This window comes from Maylandia zebra, linkage group LG13, assembly GCF_041146795.1.
Source record: "Maylandia zebra isolate NMK-2024a linkage group LG13, Mzebra_GT3a, whole genome shotgun sequence".
Classification (NCBI taxonomy): Eukaryota; Metazoa; Chordata; class Actinopteri; order Cichliformes; family Cichlidae; genus Maylandia; species Maylandia zebra.
In genome coordinates, this window is record NC_135179.1 from 8,082,676 (window position 1) to 8,105,883 (window position 23,208).

Sequence of the window (23,208 nt, forward strand, 5' to 3'; positions counted from 1 at the left end):
CTACAGGGCACTGAGTGTCATCCTGTCACTTTATAAAGTCTATGCAGAGTAGAAACTTTTTGGAAATGTCATGCTTTTTAGAAATGAAGCAATGATAAGCTTAATGCATGGTAATTATTGCTTGCACACCTCCGGGATACTGAGATAAGAAAGCGTGCTCTCCCACCCATCCCCCTGGAGATTGCAGTTAGGGTTCATCAGGACAGATTCCTCATGGCACATGAGCACTTTCCTTCCTCATGCATTGGACTTCTTAACATACCCTACACCCCACTCGCAAACCTACCATTGGTCAGGACATAGGTGATGTGTTACGATAACACACTTATTTGCTCAGGCTGTAACATTTTACACACTAGTTTGATTAGAAACTCTGCAGATCATGCTTTCACTTACATTTTGCACATCTCCCTGCCTGCTGTCAAAAACATGCATCCAGGCTCAAAAACTTCCTTGAATCTTATCCTTATCTGTCCCTTTGCAAGTTGTACCTCAATCAGATGTTTTTAGTGTTTCAGTGAAAAGTGTATAAATATTTGCCAGATGTTTTAGTCAGTAAGCTTCTGTCATAATAAAGGCTGGAGATTTAACCACTCTTCTTAGCAAAATTGGTAGAATTTATTTAAGATGGTTTGTTAGATTATAGATCATGATGCTGCCATCACCATGCTTGACATGAAGGTTACCATTATTGACAGCAGGTTGTTAAGATTATGAAGCTTCACCCTTACTCCTGTGTCTTGTCTTCTTGTCAATCTTCCTCCCCTCTCACCATTAAACTTTTCTCCAGACTTGGGAAGCTTGGTTTCCACCCTCTTAGTCCATCTACAACTTGCTTCATTGTGGACAGTGATGCTTGTGTTACAACAATTTCCAGTGCATGGCAGGCTTGAGACTTTGGATTATTCCTGATCAGCCTAACCAATTTCCTAACTTTTCTCTTATCCTCTCAATTTTATCCCAACTTAAATCTCTTCTCTCTCTTCTGTCTCTGTCTGTTCACCGAGTTTGCTGGACTTTCTCCGTTCTGATTGTATTGGTCAATCAGAACGAATGCTTTTGACTTTTTTTCTGGCAAAGAGAAACTATTAGTTTTACTTTATCATAATCACTAGTGTGACGTTAATAGGCCTTGGTCTTGTGAAGTTAAAAGATACTTTGGACTCTTCAGTACCATTTATTCAAATATTTTAATGAGTGTATGCATATATTTGAGGCTATACGTAGAGTTTTAAGCCTGTGTGGATTAGAGAAAATCCAAACTAAATTCAAACTTGTTAACCTAATTCTTTTCTTTAAAAGTCATTTTAAAGTCATTAAAGGTGCATGCTGTACAATCATTCCACCCTGAAAGAACAGAAATCAACCCCCCAAATTACCATGACATTCATGTTCATGATGGTTTTATGTAAACATCTGACCACATCTGGATATTCCATTTCTGTACCACTCTTTGCACGGCACCAAGCCAACGTCTCTTTGTGTAAAAGCTTGCCAATAAATGTAATTCTGACTCTGAATGACCTTTTTGCTGACATATAAATACTCAGAATACCCAATGCATGTTCTTTGTGCGTGATAGGATGAGAGTGGGTTTCAGCTTCTCACTTTCAGAAACGTTTAAAACTAAAATTACACTTCAATAAGATGCAGGCAGCTTCAGCCCGTATCTCTAGTTTCTCTGTCACAGTGCTTACTCATTCATATGCAGCCTGCCTCCCTGCTCCTGAAAAGCCTCTCTCACATTCCTGAGTGGCTGCATGGTAAGCCATCATGGCAGATAAAACAAGCACAGCGACGTGATCCAGGAATAGTTATATTAACTGTGATAATGCCACAAAGACCGCCGTATTATCTACTTCTTCATTCAGAAGAAGTGAGCTATTTACACAGTATTCACATCAACGTGTGAAAACCCAATTTAGACAGAGAAATTACTTCTCTCACCTCCTCATTATGTGTTGGTTTCAAATGACAGATGACTGCGCAGCAATGTCGGACTTTTCAAGTGAACAATAAAGAGTATTTTTTAAGACAGGTGGTGTTTTATCAGGCCTGTTTTTCTTGTCTTTTTGTTTGAGTACAAAGACTGGAGGTGGCGAGAAGAAAAAAAAAACAATACCTGAGGCTTTCTGTCACAATCCAAGAGCATTGTTTCGATTTGGCAGTTTTTTTTATTACTATTTTAAAGCTGTTGCCATATTGCCATATACATTTTAGAAGCAATAAATTCCCATGCTTGGACTCGAATGTATCAAATGAATATAGAGATGAAGAAAATTTGAAGCCTAGATTTTGATTTCTAGCTTCCATGAGCAGAGAATAAATTGTTCTGGATGTTGGAGGAGTTCGGACTAGTGTATATAAATACTTGCAAATTACAACTTCAGACCTAATTAAAAGGACTTCTGTTTTCATGCTATGAAGCACTCATTGCCAGCAGGAATTTATACTGTCAAACCAAAGCCAGTGTAGTGCTAAAATCTTTGGATGTGATTACAAGAGGGCGTAAACTCATTATAATTATAATTCTTCATTGATTAAAGCTGATTGACTAAAATACTTGGAAAATAATACAGATGGTGATTAGCTTGTATGTTCAAAGTGGTTATATATTTGTGCATTGACCTTATTTTAACCAGTTTATGGTGCATATGTTGCATTTATTGCCATAAAAATATTTTCATGTATTTTTGGGACAGTTTCTGGATCTAGATTTCGCTCAGAGTAAAGATTAAAGTAACAGCGCTGAGAATCAGACCTTTAATTTGAAGTCATCCTTTAAATTCCTGTATCATCCTTCACTGTGCTGCTTTGGCTGATTTGCAGTGACTGAGTAACTGTGCTGGGGATCCCGTCACTGACCACTGGACCCGAACTGTTGGATTACAAACAGACCGTGAGCAGGAGCCCCGAGCCCAGTGGGACCTAAGATGACTCTTTTTCTCAAATGTTGCTGGAACACAATAGCCCAGCCTGCAGTGGGTTTTCCATAGTTTTCCACCAAAGGATTCAAGCACACTAGAATTTCTTTAAGTCCTCTTAATGACTAAAGTAGCTTTGGCGCTGTGACATAATGAAAGCTTTCTCACTCCTCTCTCTCTCTCTCTCTTTTTCTCTTTCGCTCTCTCTCTCTCTGACTGTGTGCCTCTCTCCCTCACTTACTTCTTTCCCCTCACTCTGCAGAGTGCTGCCAAACAGAGAGCAGCCTTGCTTCTGGTGCTATCTCTTTGGAGCCAGGCGGATGTTGGTAAGCACGTTGGACGCAGAAGCAAAAAAATTCATCAGGGATCTGGGGAGTGAGAGAGTCTGGAGGACTGAAGTAAAGAGGAGTGGAGAGGCAGACTGTCTCCCTCCTTCCCCGTGCTTTTCTTCAGCATCGTTTCACTTCGTCATGGATCTCTGGAGTAAAACAGTCCTGGGAATTAATGCACATGTCGCCCTTATATTATTCAGCTTGTATGGGGCAGTGAAAGCTGGTGAGTAGAATGAGATGTCATGTAAAGTTGTTTTGCAGTTTGCATTAATACAAGTAGCTCATTTGCCTTGGAGTTGGAGTTTTTGAGCTCTCAGATATTTTGCATTCTGTGTGTCATCCATAAAAACTAACTTTGCTGTTTCACATGCTTTTTACAAAAACAATATCTGGATTTGGGAAAATGCACTCAAATCTTTTCATTGATTTTGTTTCAGTTAAAAGAAGGCACTGGGAACCAGTGCATGAAGCATGGGGTTGGGAAAAGCGAACAAGAAACAATTTCTTCTCCCAAACCTTATTAAGCAGTTGCCCTTGAGCAAGGCACCTGCTCCAGTGAAGCTGCATACTTTAGAAGCATGAACATTGTGAACCAGGGAAAAAAGATAAAATAAGTTGTTGTTTTTTACTTTAATAATTCTTCATTTATTTCCTTAGTAGAATGTAGATATCAAAATGCTCAGAGTGTGAGAAAAAAGGCCTGTTTGTTTCTGAAAACTTAAACTTCAGACTAAATTCACTAAGTTTTACTATTTTCATCTTTTTCTCCCTGTTTGTGTTTTGCAAATTCTTTTGCAGTAACACGTTTCTTTTGATTTATTTCTCCCTTTTTTTGTTTTAAATCAGTTGCCATGTGTTTTTTCTGATTTGGAACTTTTGAAGCACAATTGCTGATGATTTAGCAAAGCATAAAAGATCAACCGTAGGCATGAATCAAAGTATCCTGCCCTCACAAAGTGAAATATATCCCAAAATGCTTGTGTCACATAATCCCACTACACCACTGGGATCCAGATCACACACTGTTTTGATGGAAATGTTAACAGAGGGATCACTTTACATCTGAGTTGTTTGCATGTGCCACACACTGGTGTATCAGTGACAAAGCTGCTAACACAGTGGAATGAAGTGGGCAAATTTCTCCTCTCCTAGAGGTGATGGTGTATTAAACTGTATTTTGAGTCAACATGCCTGAACAAATACGATTTATTAAGCTTTTCAGAAACACCACAGGCTTCATTCGGTGGAGGCAGCATTGGACAGGCAGATAAATGGTAGATATTACTACGTCAGGCTTATATTCCCCTTGACAGACAACAGCCGCTGGACACGGAGATGTGCTGATATTATGGGCTTTGAAAGAGTGAAAAAAAGAGATAAAGAGATTTCTCTGCCTTGGAGGAAATGGTTTGGGCTGAACAAAGTGCCTACCAGAAACTATAACTAAAACAAAAGAAAATGCAGCGGTCACTCTCAAATCAATAAGGCGTACTTGTAACCCATTTCTGCACTCTCAGAAAGCAAACATACAGTACATCATCCACTTAATAATCTCCAGTGCCCAGACCTCTCTCCACATTTTATTTGACTTTGTGTTAGTGCTGAGCCAGTGCCATAGGCAAGGTCTGACTCAAGCTATTTGTCAGAGTGAACAAAGGAGGTAAAACCGTCACAAGAGGGCAGATGCTTCTGTTTCTGCAGCTGGTCACAGTGACCCTGCCGTCCACCCGCTGCTTCTCCCAAAAGTACTGAAGCAGCAATGTTCTTTTGGGAGAAGCAGCAGGTGGATGGCTGGACAAACATTTCTGTGACATGACAATTCAGGCTTCAGACAGGTCTGTGATGGGCAGCCTGTTTGCCCTATGAAGACTTCTAACGAATGAAAAGGCTCAACATCAACAACAGCAGGTGTTCTGATTAGTGGGTGCCAGCAAAGATTTCAAGAGAATACATGAATTAGCTCAGGTTATAATCATTAATGTTGTAGGAAGTTCTTTGATATTAGCCATATCCCATCTTATGAATTCCAAATGATACCAGTAAAAAAAAAAAAGTGGGTATTAAAGTGTACCCACATGGGAAGTGTTGTGTGAACTGGCGTGATGACCAAACGCGGATGAAAATCAGTGACATTCTATGCCCAACTCTGAGGTAAGCAATTAAAGTAACTAAATTAAGAGCACAAGATACGAGTGATTGACACATGACAGAAGAGCATTAGAGGGTTACCTAGGCAACTGGAACCTGGAATGTGCGTTAGTAACCAATTGTCAGCTTCATAGTGATGTGAAAAAAATTGAATCGCTACCTGTGTGGAAGCGACTTTGTGATGGTCTGCACACATGGAAGCTTTGCTTCAATCAGTCATGTCCTACAGAATAATTTGAAAGATGCTAACAATGGACATACACCCACTGGTAATTTAATGTATTAAGAATTAGCATAAGTGTCCAGTTTTAACATTCTTAGGGTTTTAGGGCTGTGTACACTGATATACATTGATTGAGGAATAGTTTACAATTTTAAGTCATCCCTCTGGACCAAAGAACCACAAAGAAGAACTTTTTTTCCCTCCAGTGTGTTTCAATCAATTTGTGTTCACAATCTGTTTGTAATTTGCTCCTGATGAACTAAAACAGCTGCTCAGTTGGTGCCCTTGACTGTTTGTACAGTTATTTTCTGCAGATCATAGAAAGCGCAGATGCAATTTAGTGGTGGGATTTGTCCAGGATCACCAAGCTCCCTAATGAAGTTGTGGCTGTAGGAACAGCAAAGTAAAGACAGCTGATAACGAAAACTCTGAGGAAGGAGGAAAGATGAAGCTGATATAGCTAATATCTCACTAACACTGCACCTAACTGTTAACATCTTATCAGAATCATTCACATCCCAGCGTGACTAGATATCCTGTTCCAAGTCTCCCCAGTCTCACCTGAAGAAAGACAACAGTGGTTGATTTTTGACTACAGATTAAACGACATCTTGTTTGGATGATAAAAGGCCACTCACCTAAACACATTTTCCGTGTCTCCACAGGCCATTGTACAATAAAAATGACTCTCTTCTCATTAATTATGAGGCATTCATTAAATTCACATCCAACTTTCAATAACCGTTTGTTTCTCATTTCAAACCAACAGTCAAAGTGGTTCTTTTTACTCGCAGGTTACAAGTCTGCCGTAACCAACGAGAGTGAATTTTTTAACAATGACAGCAAAAAACCTTAGAGTGCTTAAGAAAGCCAACCCATGATCCTTCCCTACAGTATATATAAGAAAATTTTAAGCAAAACTTTCCCATTATATTGCTGCATAATGATGTGGTTATTACTATAGCTATGATCTTACCACGAATATGCTTTATTTATTTATTTCTCTGTCATCTATAAAATTAAAAGCTCAGGTTCTTTTTCAACCACAGCCTTCCTCTGTAACACCGTGCTTCAAAGACACGTTTTTCCGCTCCAAAATGGTCCCGCATAGGTTGTGTGAACCTGGCACATCCAGCTGAATGCACAGAACTACTTATCTCCTCCAATTATCTACACCACGTTCCTCCAAATTCACATGCTGACAAACACAGACCGCTAATGACGAGACAAAGCACGCGTCCAGACTGCTGTGTCTGTTCACACAAGACTTTAGACACCTAAAAGAGGTGCGAGGGATGTTTTTCTCTCTCTCTCTTCTTCTACTTGTCTCTAAAGTGCAACGTGGGATCATTATCTCTTCACTCAGCTGATTTTGGACTCTGTGAAATGTGTGTTTCACCCGGGGCCTAATGACAGATAATACCACTTCTCTTCTAACCTGTGTGTCTGTGCGTAGGAGCATGCATGCGCTGATGTGTGAAACGTGTGCATCCTCTGACAAGAGGATGTGTGAACATGATGAAAGCAGAGCAAAGGAATGCTAATAAGAGATGTGCCTGTGAATGCACACATGATGGCTAAAAAATGTTTACATAATGCATGAATCACCAGTCTTTCACACATACTAATAACCAAGAAGAGAGGTTTCCAAACTGAAACATATATACGGTACTTAACTGGCAGTAGGTGCTGCATCTCGTAAAAACAAAAAAGCACAAGGAAGTGTTGTCTTCTTTAAGTTCAGTTTCCTTTTATAGTTAATGTCGTGCAGGCACTTGTGGAGATTCTGGGGAAAACACAATAGAACAAGAAAAGTTTCCAGTGACCTTAAATAGATCACCTTATTTTCAGACAGGGTAAAAAACAAAAATCTGAGGATATTTCAGCCTAATAAACGTAAACATGATCAAAGGCACGGAGGCTAAAGCTTATAGAAGACTGACATTAATCTCAAGCACGGATATTTATGCCAGTAGAAGAAATTAGGAAAATATATGTACATAATTTAAAAAAACAAATGCAAAATGAACTTAAATTGCAGGAACTGAAACAGTCATATTAACGTGAAACTGCTATGTGAACCTTCAGTATTTCAGCCACCTTCTACTTTAACTACAATAATTGCTTGGCAATATTGTATCGATACAGGAAAACCAAATATTGCTTTTCTATTAAATAAATTAAAATAACCTGGGAATAATATGAACAAGAGGATTCATCTCATGGATCACCATCTAATCTGCAATCATTCTCAGAGTGAGCTCAGCCAATCAGGAAGCTCTGTGAAGGTATGTCATTTCCTTGTTACCTGGAAGCAGGAGCTGAAAGTTTACCATCAGTGCTTGAGCTAAGCTACCGGTGCTAAAGCAGCTGGTCATGAATGAATCAACTTTTGAGTACTCTCTGCGGGGTTTTAAAAATGATGAAATCTTTATATCACTAGCTGAATCGCTTGTTCTTATTATCAGCATAGCAGCAATGTATTCATGTTTAATATATATTATTAGCTCACTGATACAGTCACTACCCAATTTACATATTTTATGGAGTTTCCTGATTTTCTAATGACTAACTCGAAATTTTGAGTTATTTTCTCAAAATGTTGCCTTGTTTCAAGTTGCACAAGTTGTTCAAGTTAGTGTATGAGGTTTGACTCACTTTTGGAGCCAGCCTCAAGTGGCCACAAGAGGAAGTACAGTTTGGTCAAGCCGACATTCTTTTGTTCACAAACAGACTGAAGATGCATTTTCTGACACAGCACATTTATGTGCTCATAACATAGTCTAATGTTCAAATATGAAAAACTGATTTTAACCAAAAACCCTCGAGCACTATAGAGTGTGTGTCTGTTTTTTAAACACATTTTGGAAAATAAAATCTATTCAGTACTCTCAAGATGATTAAATTTGGTTGAAAATTGCATGAGCTGGGTAAATTAGCACCTGCCACAAGCCAAATTCCAGTAAAATATTTAAGTGGTTAGTATATTCCATTCATAAAATGAAAATCAGAAGTAATTATTTTGTCACTGGATGTTACATTTTCACATTTTATGATGTTAATTTCTCACCCTAGTCCTCAGAAAGATGTAAGCTGATGGGTTCCCAGAATGGGCATCAAATAACACCCTAGGCAGATGACCAGTACATCATAGGTCCAACACATCAAGACAGTGATTAGCAATGTGGCATCACAGCCAAAAGGTCCTGGGTTTGAATCTACAGCCCGGCTGTCCCCCATCACTGTGAATGTTGATGTTCTCCCCATCCCTGTGTGGGTTCTGTCTAGATACCATGACTTCTTCCCACAGTACAAAGACACGCACATTACATTAACTGGTGATGCCAAATTGGCTGTAGGTGTGAATATGAGTGTGAAAGTTTAGCTCAAATTCAAAACTAGGGATTTTTGTCGAATGAGCTTTAAAGAGATTTACACTAGACAAAGTGGGTAATTAATGAAATGCTGGATATGTGATTTTCCTTCAAGATTCGATTTGATTTCAGACTGTCCATTTCACATAGAATATCCAGATAAAATTTTTACTTTTCACTGTTTTGATATAAACATAAACCTGCAAATTTCATTAGTGAGGAAAGTGTTGTGCATTTCTTTACGCCTTTGATGTGATGGTGATGAATGATTCATGAGACACTGGTTTGTGACAGCAGAGATGAGAAAAGTGAGAGGAAGCTAAGGAGAACCCCTTGTCATATTTCTTCTTTAGTGTCATTTATGAAAATGTGTGTTCAGAGAAGGCGAGTCATGAATGTGAGTTGATGAAGTCAAGGCCACGTTACGGCGGCGGCACCCATCAGAGTAAACTTGGAGCTGTCAGTCAAGAATCAGGATTTATTAACCCAGAGACAAGTAGTTAAGTGATAAAACTGACAGTCCTGTGCGGTCCATCCATCTGAGTTTGTGACACACTGATATTTGCTCAAGGCCAATGCCCCTGAATCTCTGGCTCCCTAAACACACGCTCATTTATCACAGGGTCCTGTCATCACTGTAGATCATGTGTAGCTGGTCCAAGAATCTGTCAAACTCTGCTAAGATCATTGTGTTCGGTCACCGCATTGTTGTGGGTCCTAGTTTGTATAAGAAGAGAACTTCAATTTACTGGTTGAAGATTTAAACCTTGCTGTAAAGAATCACTTGAGCAAAGTGTGAGAATCCCAACATACTAGAAGAATAAAGTGATGTTAAACCTAACTCAGGGCCAGATGTATTCTTTTCAGATTTCTAAAACTCTCAAGGATCTCAAAAGTTTGATTAGCCAGATTTAAAATCCCATCATTAGCTATGAGCGGAGTGGCTCCATAGTGTCATGGTTAATACATTCAGCTTACAAGCAAATATTCTTGTGAGCACTCCCAGCGGGGGAGGGATGTGTGTCAGGAAGGCCATCTTGCATCAAATTTGCGTGAAATCAAATATGCAGACTCATCATGTGACATTTAGAACAAGAAAAGGAATTTCAGTGCATTCTTATTTAATTTGGACGTAAAATCAATCTTTGCACAAAAGGATATTAGACATGGTAATGAAGACAGCAAAAAACAGAAAAGTTCTCATAAGAAGATTGGAAGATTGTTCGTGAGTAAAAATCCTTTCTCCAAGGACACTGGCTTTGTTTGTTGGACCTTGATAGTTTTGCGATATAGTTTTTTCACTTAAAACATCGTTGAAGGGTAAATATGTAGGCCTCCACATTATATTTAAAAAACAAACAAACAAAAAGAAGTCTCTCTTTTTGTTTTAACTTGCTCTTTGTTAAGCTTGTGGTTAGGATTAGGAAAAAAGAAATTGGGTTAACCCCAAATAATAACCCCATGTTACAAAGGTCTATTTCTATTTTGCTACACTGCCAAGTCACACCCTGACAACTTGACCCCAAAAACAAGATTTTCACAGTTTTTGTAAAAATACTACCCTTGTACCAACGCAGCTGTGACATTCTGCTCCAAGTCTGAGCTCATGCACTGTATCTCTCTCATTAGCTGATAGACATGTTGTACCTACATGCATTTCTTCACAGAAATTAGAATGTGGAACTCCTCAGTTACATAAAAGCCTTTCTACAGTGCTTCTGGGTCATAGTTTATTATTTATAATGTACTGTTATAATACTTCTACTTGTTAGTTTTAATTATTAAGCATGCAGTATTCCTTCTGTGTTTGGTGTTGTACGTATTTATTCTGCACGTACCGTACATTGTTTACCGGTCATTTATTACACCTGCCCTGACTGTAATGCATTAACTTTAGGTTGATTTAATGGATGTCGCTGACAGCTGAATGTCATCTCTAACATGCATATTTTACGAAGAACAGGGACAACGTAATGTATTCATAATTCAGAAATAATTTAGCTTGCCACATGTATGCTTTGTCATCCTCACATTCCTTTGGACTGCAAATCATCTTCTGCAACCTACCACACTCAGAGCTGCCACTGTAATTAGATTAGATGCAGCATCGTGGCAAATGTGAGAGCGGTTGAAATGCCAAAACATAATCTGATATTGAACACCTTGGGATAAAGCTGAGTCAAAGCTAAAACTTTGAGATGTAAGAGAAATGTATATCTGACAAGCAATTTAACGATTCAGTAAACGAGGCTGAAGAAATAGCAGAGAAAGATGAGTGTGCACCGTCAGAGTACTGAAACTTTCAGTTCCATTCATTTTATGTTACTTCACTATATAATCAGTTTGAGAATAGCATCCCAGCAGCTGGCAAAGATTCAAAGACAAAAATCTACACCAAATAGCTGAGAAAACTCCCACTGTAACTACTGTGACCCCAAATTATGAATAGGCTAAAACTTATGCATTTTACATAATAATAATTAGCTGGTGACATAAATATTTCTCACTGATTAAAATCTAGCATCATCTCATTTGAATTGTTTTCATCCTTCCCTCTCATGCATACTAATCCTTCTTCCAGAAGCAAGCAGAGAATTGTTTGTAATAATCATAAAATCTGTCAGAGGCGCAGACAGCCACGGTTATAAATGCGTCTCTCTGAGATGAGATAATGAGTAGCAAACATTGTTTCATTTAGGAAAAATCATATAAGAATATGATCAGTAACCTAATTCAGTTCAAGTTTAATGTGTAGAAAATAAGATTTCGCAGCAACACTTAAATAATTACAAATACATGCAAAATTAATTTTTTCTTCATAAATAAAAGAAAATATAACAGTTATTGTTGCATCAATGTTGCATCCTGTCACGTTGTTGGCTTTTTGGTGTATTCGTTGGCTTCTGGTTTCCATGTTTACTTTTCCTAGTTCTAGGGTCACTGCTTGCTACAGCCCATTTAATTTTAATGATATAGGTACACTAACCGGTCCCTTTGTCTGGTACCCCTGTTCAGCTGCTGGTGAACGTCCAAACCGAGCATCAAGATGGTTGAAGAAATACGATTTAAGTGACTTTGAATGTGAAATTGTTGCTGATGCCAGACAGACTTGGTTTGAAGATTTCAGAAATTGCTAATTGCTAATTGCTAATAAAAAAATATCCAATGAGCAGCACTTCTCTGAGCCAAAATGCCATGATGATGCCAAAGATCAGAGCAGAATAGCCAGACTGACAAGCTGATAGGAGGGCCAAAAGCAACTCAAATAACCACTGTTACAAAGGTGTGCAGAAGATTATCTGTAAACGCACAACATGTCGAACCCTGAAGAACTACAGCAGCCGCAGAAGACCACAGCGAGTGCCAAGTGCTAAGAAAAGGAAAACTAAGGCTATAATGTGCACAGGCTCACTAAATTTGTCAATATGATCCGAACTCTCAGAGTAATGCTTCCAGTACCTTGTTGAATCAATACCATGAAAGTTAAAGTAGTTCTGAAGGCAAAGTGGGGTCCAAACTGATACTAGCAGTGATTGGTGAGTGTATATTCCAAAGATTTTCCTTGGGCTTGTTCCTTTTGTTGTTGTACTTCCTTTGTCTATCCACATGTTTACATTGTGTTCACATGCTCAAAAAATTAAGTGAACCTTCAGACATTGAATCTTATTGAATGGAATTTTAAAGTTTTAAATCTCTACTAACATATATTGTGCACTTTGTTAAAAAAAACAGGAAAAGGTCAGTGGTAACCAAAATAAGCATTAACCCTTTGAGGATTGGTTTTTAAAGGGGGATATACTTAATTTATCCCAAATTTAGGAAATTACTAATATTATCAAGTTTTGAAGTATGTCCTCCCAACAGGAAGTCTTATATCCTCTCCTGTGTCAACAGACCTTACTAAAAATGTATTTGTGTGTAACGATGAATCCCTGCCAACTATAAAAGTGCTGATCATTAGTATATGGACTAATCTACTTGTGCATTACTAGTTCAGGAACCAATACAATGAGACACAAGAAAGAAAGGCAGATGAACGCTGTAAAATAAAATCTTTTGTTGATAGTTCTATAAACTCCTCAGGGTAGAGGCAGTAGCATGAAGCCATAATGAAGTATGGAGTTAAATATGGAGGTTAAGGCAGTTGGTGTAACTGTCATATAAGTTATGCACCCAATCTGTCTTTAACGCACAAATGTACAAAGATGAAATGGCTTCAGGTGTATAGCAACAGCTTAAGAGAAGTCCACGCTGTGCTGTCTTTGCACTGTTGTAAATTTATCTGCTGGTAAAATCCAGTTTTTGGAATTAGCCTCTTGGTTATTTTCTCAAATGGGAAATACTAAAAACTTGCAAAACGATAATAATAAAAATGTCATGCTGTGACAAAAAAAGGCTTCCTCTTCACGCATATATCATTAACTAGTAGCTCCCAGTTATTCCAGCAAATGACAGACTTAATGTGATGAGCTGAATATTCAGTATTTCAAAAATGCAAAACAGGAACCATCAACAAGCTCGGCCAGCAATGACTTGTTTTTGTTTTTTTAGTATGTTCCTTTTGATTTCTATGCCGCATTACGTGAGTAGTTGGGAGTCCAATATTTCATCAGTAATTGAAGTCTGTGACGTTTTGCATTGTTTTGCCGTATTCTGTAACCTTTCCGGCACTGAGGAACCAGGGGTTTCAGTTTTCTGTCACTGCAGATGGGATGGAAGTTAAACGTGTATGCAGAGTATTGCTCCTCTGGTACTCAAAGGATTACAGTCACCTGCACATCTCAAGTAAAGGTCTGTTTCTCACTTGAAAACATTTTCGTAATGTAGACAGCTCTCTTGATATGCTGTCAAAATCTTATTGAATCTAAATTTGGTCAGAAAATATGCTTCACCGAGCTGCTACTTTTTTCTTTGCCCTTGGCCTAAATTATATGCGAATGTGCCAAGGATTGTACCTAGGACATGCATGAGCGAACACAAGGTTTTGCAGCAGCATGAAAGACTTCTACCTGTCTTGTTCCCTAAATATTCCTGCAATGAGCACAAAGATGCTTTGATATTGTTAGAATTCTGCACCATACACAGGGGTCAGGCCCTCCCACCAGGGGAGGAAGCCACAGTTTCTGCTCAGTGCAGGAGCCCAGTGGAGATTTAATGCGTAGCGCATTTCTACATATTTCTTTTCCTTTTTCTTCTTTGATTTCTCTCTGGTCTCTGTTTTATTTTATTTGTAACCAGAATTTCCAGAACCTTATATTTGCATACTAAAGAAAAACATTGTCTCTGTGAACTTATTTTTATCTGTTACTCTTAAAGAATGAACTGCGAAAATTCCTCAGTGATTGTGGTTCATTTTTTTTTAGAATTGAAGACGTGTGTAGGATGAGTGGTGAAACATCTTCCCGAACTCAAAGAACTCCGGTTGGCTTTATTGTACACGTCAACATGTACAAGTTATTATGTGACACATCCCACAGCTGCCACAGATTTGTCAGCGGCACAACTATAATGCAATTATTGCAATCCAGCACATTCTAAAATTGCTCTACTGGACTGAAATCTGGTGACAGTGAAAACCATTTCTGTACAGTGAACTCACTCTCATGTTCAAGAAGACAGTTTAAGAGTTAGATTAAATGTTTTCCTGCTGGAAGCAGCCATCAGAAGATGGGTATATGGTCATAAAGGGATGGACATGGTTACACAACAGTACTCATTAAAACGATACCCAACTGGTACTAAAGTATACCAAGAAAATATTCCCCCCACCGTTTTACCACTACGGTGATACATGGATCCATGTTGTTTACACTAAATTCTTTGTGTAGCCTCAGTTTCCCATCAGGAATGCAACCCAGTGTGGTCTTCTGCTGCTGTAGCCCATCTGCTTCAGTGTTTGATGTGTTCATTCAAACATGCTTTTTTTCATACCTTGGATATAACAATCGATTTCATTTGATTCTCTGTTGGATTTCTGTCAGTTTGAAGCAGTCTGGGCTTTCTCCTCTCACACAACAAGTCATTTTCATCTAGAGTAAGGTCTCAAGAACTCAAGAGATGGTTGTGTAGGAAAATCAAAGCAGTTTCTGAAATACTCAGAGCACATCTGTCACCAATAACCATGCCATATTCAAAGTCACAAAAATCACCTTTCTTTCCTATTCAGATGCTCGGTTTGAACTTCAGTAGGTGGTCTTGAACATGTCTACATGCCTACATGCTTTGAGCCATATGACTGGCTAAACTGAAATTTGTGTCAGCGAGTAGTGACTGTATTTCTGAAGGTGTTACACGATCAATAGAAACAGCAATGTAACACAGTCTAACACAATATCCAGCCTCAAATATAACTCTACTTAACATCAGCATTAAGACATTATGTGTCATTGTTAGGTATTTGAAAATAAATCTACTCATGTTGCCTCTTTAAAAAAAAGAAAGAAAGATGTAATACGCTTTGCAAGATATGACTTGCCCTGGATACTGTGTTTGACACAACAGTGAACTGAGCTACTGACCGGCAGTTTCTGAGTGGATAAGCATCCGTTTCAAACAATACCCGCATGCCAGAGGTGTTTATAACAAGGCAGGACTGGAAACATTTTTTTTAGCATTCAGTCGCAGCTCAGGAGCTATTCAATAGGCAGGCTCCTGTCTCAAGCCAGAGATACATGCTGGAATGAAGGCACGCAAGTCAGAGCAGAAGAGAGATCTCCCCGATGAAATGCCCCATTCTGCTACCTATATACACTAGCAAAAACGTGACATTACGAAGCTTATTTTTAATTAAAACACAACTGAAGACACACATACTTAATTGGGTCTGTGTAAGCGCGCCATCATGAAAAAATGCAGTCCTGAGATCCCAACTGTAGTGGGAAGTACCACAGGGATGGATTTAAGTACTTCAACAGGTGTTTAGAAGTCTGTCTTTCTCTCTTTGGACAGATTTGTCAATACAAGTAGTCCCTAGGTGCTCACAAATAGAAATATAAACATCGTAATGGGCATTGCTGCCGGTGTGATGTTACTGCAAAATGGTCTCTGGTGCACATAATTCACAGTGATCCAGAGACTCCACTATTATCTGTATAATAATTTATCACCTAGTAATTTTTTCAACATCTGCCCCTAAGCAATGCAAGCCAGCCTGGCATTGCAAAATCCGAAATAAATAATATGCCAAATGATTAAATGTTATCCCCAGAAATACTTTGCTTTTTCTTTGTATACTTTTGGTATCCTGTGATTAAAGAAAATGTAAAGGTGAGTGGACAGCTCTTTCTCTGGATGTCCGTATGTTACACCAAAACTTTAATAACTCCAATGGCAGTAAAAAAGCACAGGTGTTATTGTTTGTGGTCATGCTACGGAACTCTTACCCTGCTAATGGAAACAACTTCCTGGTATGTATTACTGAAACAAACTGTTGTATTTGCAATAAGTACTTACAATTTTTGTTGGAGGATTGATTTAAAAACCTATTTTTTGCCTTTTTACAGCTTTATTTGAAAGGGTACAGTGAAGAGTGACAGGAAAGCAGAGGGAATGACATGCGGCAAAGGGCCACAGGTCGGACTCGAATCCGCCTCCTCATCCCAGTGAGCTTAACTGGCACCTTCTTATTGGAGGATTGAGGAAGATTTGAGTTTGAGGCTCTAATATTTTTTGCTCGGCATTACTGGCTAGAAAATAAAGTCAGTTAGACATTAAGCACCACTGTATTGAGAGTCCAGTATCATTAAGGAGCTCCATACCAATAAATCTGACAGCTCTTGTTCATTTAGGTGAAGCCACTCATAAATGCTTCTGCTATTTCACTGACAGAGTAAAGTTGACTCTATTTGGTGACACAACACGATGGCAGGATGCATGAGAGAATGTGTGTAAAGTTCATTCTTTTGGATATATATTTATTTCATACATGCCATGGGCGTGCAGAGCACTGGGAGGGGTTCTCTTTTTATAGCACTCTCAAAGTCACAGGAGTTATGATTATAAGAGCTGTCAGGGCTAATGATTCACAATATCACTATTTAGGCTGAGGCCTGTCAAGCTAGCACTCCATTACTAGCCCTAACACCCAGTCCTCTGAGAGCCTACACCAGGGGTGCCCAATCCCGGTCCTCGAGAGCTACCGTCCTGCAGCTTTTAGATGCATCCCTACTCCAACACAGCTGAATCAAATGGTTTGATCTCTTCAGCATGCCATCATGTTTGGCAAAGGCCTGATAACAAGCCATTCATTTGATTCAGGTGTGTGGGAACAAGGATGCATCTAAAAGCTGCAGGATGGTAGCTCTCGAGGACCGGGATTGGGCACCCCTGGCCTACACTGTCTGCTTCTACATGGTGTTAAAAATATGCTAAGGCTGGAAACATAAATCTGGAAAGAAATAACCAAAAAAGTGAGTATAATGAGTACCAGAGAATTTAATTGTACTGTGTGGTCTCTGTTTTATGTCTTAACTCTTCCATGAGAAACTGAGCTCCAGTTGAGTAAGCAGTAAGTGTTCAGAGCCAGCTTAATTCATTATGCACAATTCTGTGATTGTCTATGCAGCTTCACAGCTAACAACACCAGCTAATGGACCTATAAAATGTTATGATTGAGTGAGTGCAGACCTAATAGTTAAAGTTAGTTAAACTTAAGTTTTCTTAAGAGAAGCCCTTAAAAGGTATTACAACCATTAGAATCCAATTTGGAAAAATTACAACATTTATCAATCCACAGGTTTAGCTTCATATACATGAGTGTGAAACAGCAGAAGAAGAAGTTCTATTGGGCTTAGTTAGGTTGTGACACTCAGGAGGCAGCTGACAGGTACAAAAAGGACAGTTGGAGTGAGGTCCTTGCAGTACGTGAAGCAAAAACTTGGATGTAGGAGGAGTTTGGGTAGGCCATCGAGCAAGACTTTCAGCCAACATCACGGCACTTCTGAGAAACCGTCAGGTAACTGCAGAAGGGCAAGCAACCTCCTTTTCAAAGTGTATACAGTGGGGACAGAGTGGTGCTGACCTTAACTGAGGTTATAGTCAGTTGTTGCAAAGAATACTTTAAAGAATGTGAGAGGAATTGAGGAGATCCTCAAAGTGGAAGCAGAGCAGGGGACGATGGGGATGACTCGCTTATCAGGGTGGCCGAGGTCACTGAAGCAGTCAAAAAGTGACAAAGCTTTGCTTTGGGTTTCTTAAAGTTGACTGACACACCTCTGCAGCGTCAGATAGACGTTAGGGATAGTGCCTCTGTATTGACACCGGACAGTGGTCACCCTTTTTAAGAAGTGGAACCAGGAAATGTGGTCCAGTTTCAGAAGCATTGCACTCCTCAGCCTATGACTTTATCCTGTGCTTTCTGTTGCTAAATGTGCATAGGTGAACTCAGTGAAGGTCTTTAATTTCAACCCACAAAAAGCTGCATTTCAAATATGTAATAAATGAATAACTGGACACTGAACAAAATAAATAAGAACAAGGTCTCGAAGTTCTCTTTAAATTTCTTTTTAAATGGACACGAGAAATTTCAAATATATTTTAAATCATTAAAATGTTGACATTCAAGAATGCCTGAAATATCTTGTATTATAATGTTTCATAGGAGTTCGAACAATATATTCAAAGATACTGATTATTATTATTGCAGTTTTGAATTATATCTTTATCACATATGTTTGCTGGAAATACAACCAACGCCTAGTCATCCTGCATCATCACATTCTGCCTATTTGTGAAATACCTGTCTCACTATGTAGAATGTCACCTTTGCTTTTAGTCCTTGATGCACTTAATGCAGCAATATTTTTCCTGAGAAATTAAAACAGTTGTGTTTTAAGGCACAAGGTCTAGATTTGGAAGTTAGCAGGGTGTTGTGGTTAATGTCCTGTTTGGACATTTGTGTTGCAAGTTTCTTTTTTTACTTAAAACTAACTAAAACTACATGGTCTGGTTTAACTTAAATAAATGTTTGAAAAAAATCAGGAAAGCGTGACGTATGAGCACCCATATGTGACTAGTTGGAAGTGAGCTATCCATCTCACTACTGTCGCTACACACTGCCGCTAAAGGACACCTTGTATTCAAAATTAGCTTTGACAGCAACACAGAAATGGGAACCGACTACATAATAACTTCTCCGCTTAAAGAATCAAATGATCTCTTACTCATGAAAACTTTATTTCTTATCTTTGCATAATTTTAGACACACAAAACCACAAACAGTACACATTATACCTCTCTTTCATATTAATTTCCAACCTTGGCATTCTTGGAAATCTATATAGGTATTTTGTTTCGTGTAGGCAATGGCACAAACACCATGGTATGCCTAAACATATATACGGTTTTAATTTTCGGTGTTTCACTGAAAGAAGATCTGTTTACACCTTAATTTTCAAGTCCAGACTCTAAGTGTCTTTTTCATACACATTGAAAGGGGATGAAAAATGCAGCTGTCAGCTTCACCTCTCTCAGTTGATAATTGAAAAGATAGACTAGATGGCACTTTCATTCAGGAAGGGGTGGGGTGAAAAACTAAAAATATATTGCAAATCATCAATTGTCATAGGAACAGGAACACCTGACTGTAGACAATTGTGGAAGTCCTTTCAAGTATCAAGGAGACATTAGTAGATTTTTATAATTATGCATTCTCTTTAAGTTGCTCCCCTTTATCAGCTGCCAGACACAGGTGCTTTTGTTTGGAGATGAAGTGCACAGATGTAGATCTTTCAGAGTAGAATCTTAAAAAAAAACAAAAAACATTTTATGCAAATAATCTTTAAACTGTGTAAACACACAAATGCCTTTTACGCTTTATCAAAAAGTTCAATTGTATTTAGCTTCTGATCATTTTTATCCTTAATGTCAGTACTTTTGTTTATAATCCAGAGTAATTTTGTACTTGATTTTTAATGCTTTACTTTTTACATTGCAAAAATCGCTGTACCGTGTTGTTTAAGCACAATTAAAATGATGAAAGTGAAAGCAAAGTCAAACTTTCTGTCTAATTTCCCAGAACAGGCAGAAATCCAATATCAAAGCAGGAAGGCAAAGTCTGATTAAATCTTGACTAAACAAAGCTTAAGATGCTTCATTTATATAATCTCACCAAGAGATATCTCTCTCTCCAAGCTCTCTAAGATATTTGGCTCCCGGCCACAAAGATCATCTAGCAGGAGGATTTAGCTGAAGTCCAATCCTCAAGTTTGTTAAATAACTGTTTATCAGACATGAATGCACAAAAATCTGCATATTTCTTTTCTTTATTGCTTATAACTGACAAAATGTTGCCTTGAACTTATGCTTGCAGTGTTTTTTTAAATGAACGTAAAAATGTAATTATGTATATTCATGTAATCCTTGGAGAAACTGATAAAGCTGAAAGATGCTGCTGAGTCTGTAAATTGAAAGAAAGGCTAAATGTTGTATCGTACCACACTCGGCATCAATTTAATATAGTCAATAAGAATTAGACAGTATGAGTAGCCTCACATGACATGACTGATCCACTCCACTGTTGGCCATTATGTTAAATGAATGTGTTTTGTCAGATGGCGAGAACACTACACAGCTTAAAGCTAATCATGAACATTAATCTCTATTGTTGTTTAACATTTGCAACAATGACGAGGTGTATGCTCACCTATTGTTTTAAATTATGTGTTCTCTGATTCTCAGAGGTGTGTCACAGTCCGCTAGTATCCAACCTGCCACCATCATCATTCAGGAGCTCATCACAATTATCTGGCAGCCATGGACCCGGCTTTGCCAAGCTGAACCGGAGAGAAGGTGAGTAACAGTAATTACTGCATTTGTCTTGGCTGAAATGTTTTTGATCAATAAATCAAACTCCATTAGCTTTCCACATGGATTCTCCTAAGTGTTGTTCTTAGGGCACAAGGTAGGCATTACTTTTCATATTAATACTTACTCAAACGAAAGTGTGAAACTGTGTGATATGAGCGATTCTGCAGATTTTAGCAACTCCATCCACTGCTGTGTTTCAGCAACCCATGTACAACTGTCAATATGAAATTGGAGGGCATAACTCTAAAAGGAGCTGTTGTTAAGAAGCTAGATAAACTAAAGTTTAGTTTTTCTATATAGCACAGATTCACAAACACTTATATTATGGTAAAAAGCCCCTTAACACCTACAATATTAGAGAGTTAATGCCAATGATTTAACAGTCCTTTTTGCACAAGGACAGCATGATGCTTGGGAGCAAGATAGCTCTGAAATAACCAAGGCTCAAGTAGCAGCAGTCATCTCCCTCCCACACACTGGAGGCTTAGGGGTAAAGAAAGGAAAGAAAAGCAATACCTCTGTACAGGACAGAGTAGACAAAAGGTAATGACATGCAGTTGTGGCAGAGATTGCATGCAGAGTTTAAAAAAATAAATAAATAAAAATTGAGAGTCATTGAGAGTCCCACTGAAGTTTCAGTCTATTGCAACTTGACCCAGCCCTAACTATAAACTCAATCAAGAAGTTTTAAGCCTAATTTCCTGAACTCAAACTAGGAATAGTTTTCACAGCAGAGTAGACCAATAGCTAAAAGTTCAGCCTCCCATTTTATTTTTGGAAACTCCTGCAAGTAAGCCTGCAGTTTGAGAATGATGTACTATGACTAAATATTATGGGCTGATCATTCAAGAGTTTGAATCCCTTCTACTCACAAATTAAATCTGGCATTGACATTTAGGAGAAATATGATCTCTCTCCCTCCTCCCTGTTAGTGCTCTCAGTGTGGTTTTTAAACTCAACTGAATAACTTCACTGGGAGCTTTGAGAATAAGCTAATAACAAGAAATTATGTATAGGCTAGAAGTTAGAAATGTATGGACTAGAATATAACCAGTGTTGTAAGTGGTGGAAAAGGGACAAAAATGAAGAGGTTTCAATGCAAAACTTAATAAACAACCTGAACCTAAGTTAGTTGGATTATAGAAGTCAGTCACAAATCCAAAAAACAAATATAAACAGCAGAATCAAAAGTCACCCAGCAAACATGAGGGACGACAACAACCAAGCAAGGGACACAAAAAAAAAAAAATCTAACAGAGGTCAGAGGAAATATATGGCTATTTATACACTAAGTTAATTAGGACAGAGTGGAAACACCAGGGGAACAAGACACAGCTGAACCAAGTCTGAAAATGAGACATGAGGGGGTGTCCAAATTCACGGGCTGCATCCTCCTGAGGCCGCATTTGTAGGCCAATTACGTCACAGCGATGCGACGAAGGCTGTCCAAATTCGTAGACTCAAATGCAGCCGACAAATGCATCCTCATTTTCCCCGAATTTGAAGGATGGGTTGGTGTGTCCTTCGTGGCCTACCATATCCCAGAATTCATAGCGCGGCTCAACCAATTCCGTGTGTGAATTATTTAGGACCCAAGATGCGGCAGCTCTGGTGCAAGTGAGTTTATTTAGCAAAAGTAGACACAAACAGAGATGGTGAGGGTGAGCTTAAAACTAAGAAAGCCTAAACTGGGAACAACTAAGGAAAAACAAACCTGAAATTTTGAGACAAGAAACTGAGATACAGGGAGACGGCGAGGAGGCGAACATAGGGAAAAACCACACAGGATGACGGCGGGAGAAACGCAGACGAACCAGCAACTAACAGAGGCAGACACAAGATTTAAATACACAGAAGGATAACGAGGGAATGAGACACAAAAGGAGGGCACAGCTGGGAGTAATCCGGCCTGACGAGACAGGGGAAAAGTAAAGTGAACACACTGAGATCAGACACGGATCTTCAAAGTAAAACAGGAAACACATACACGTAATGACATAACCCACAACCTTAACACAGACTGGGGGACACAGAACATAGGAACATGAACCATGAAACAGAAGAGTACAAACACCCAAGGTAACCAAAACCACAGAATAATAATAATAAACTAAAACATAAACACGGAGTCACAGACTCCGGATCATGACAGGTACTAAGTTTTAAAATTACTCTTATTACTCTTTCTGGGTCACAAAATAAACTTTTAACATATTTTCAGGCGAGAATGTAGCTGTGTAAACTTCAAATATGCTCAGTTTATCAAGATATCACATGTTTGCAAAACGTCTTCGGAGACATCTGTTATCCACCAGCTTGATAGCTAGCCGGAAGCTCGAGGGTCACTGAAGCCACCGAGAACGGCACAACTCCCGGCACATCATTTTCAGATCACCGCATTC

General features: G+C 38.7%; 1 protein-coding gene and 1 long non-coding RNA gene across 4 annotated transcripts in view; one reads left to right on the forward strand and one right to left on the reverse strand.

The window, feature by feature from the left end:
• The first annotated feature begins 3,199 nt into the window (after positions 1 to 3,199).
• The window catches only part of LOC101474016 (contactin-associated protein-like 4), an 87,387-nt gene continuing 67,378 nt past the window's right edge, over positions 3,200 to 23,208 (forward strand). For 2 of the 3 annotated variants that reach the window (XR_013101333.1, XM_076891468.1), the window contains exons 1-2: positions 3,200 to 3,479; positions 20,678 to 20,788. Coding sequence is in view for 2 of the 3 variants with exons in the window: in XM_076891468.1 (XP_076747583.1) it covers positions 3,245 to 3,479; positions 20,678 to 20,788 (346 nt within the window). In the remaining variant the exon portion in view is untranslated. The remainder of the gene's footprint in view (positions 3,480 to 20,677; positions 20,789 to 23,208) is intronic. The other variant, XM_004553489.3, reaches the window with a different exon arrangement.
• LOC143421767 (uncharacterized) lies at positions 19,161 to 22,614 on the reverse strand. The gene is made up of 3 exons (XR_013101334.1): positions 22,521 to 22,614; positions 20,643 to 20,772; positions 19,161 to 19,740 (listed from the first exon to the last, which is right to left on the reverse strand). It is a non-coding gene; the product is annotated as an uncharacterized LOC143421767 (long non-coding RNA).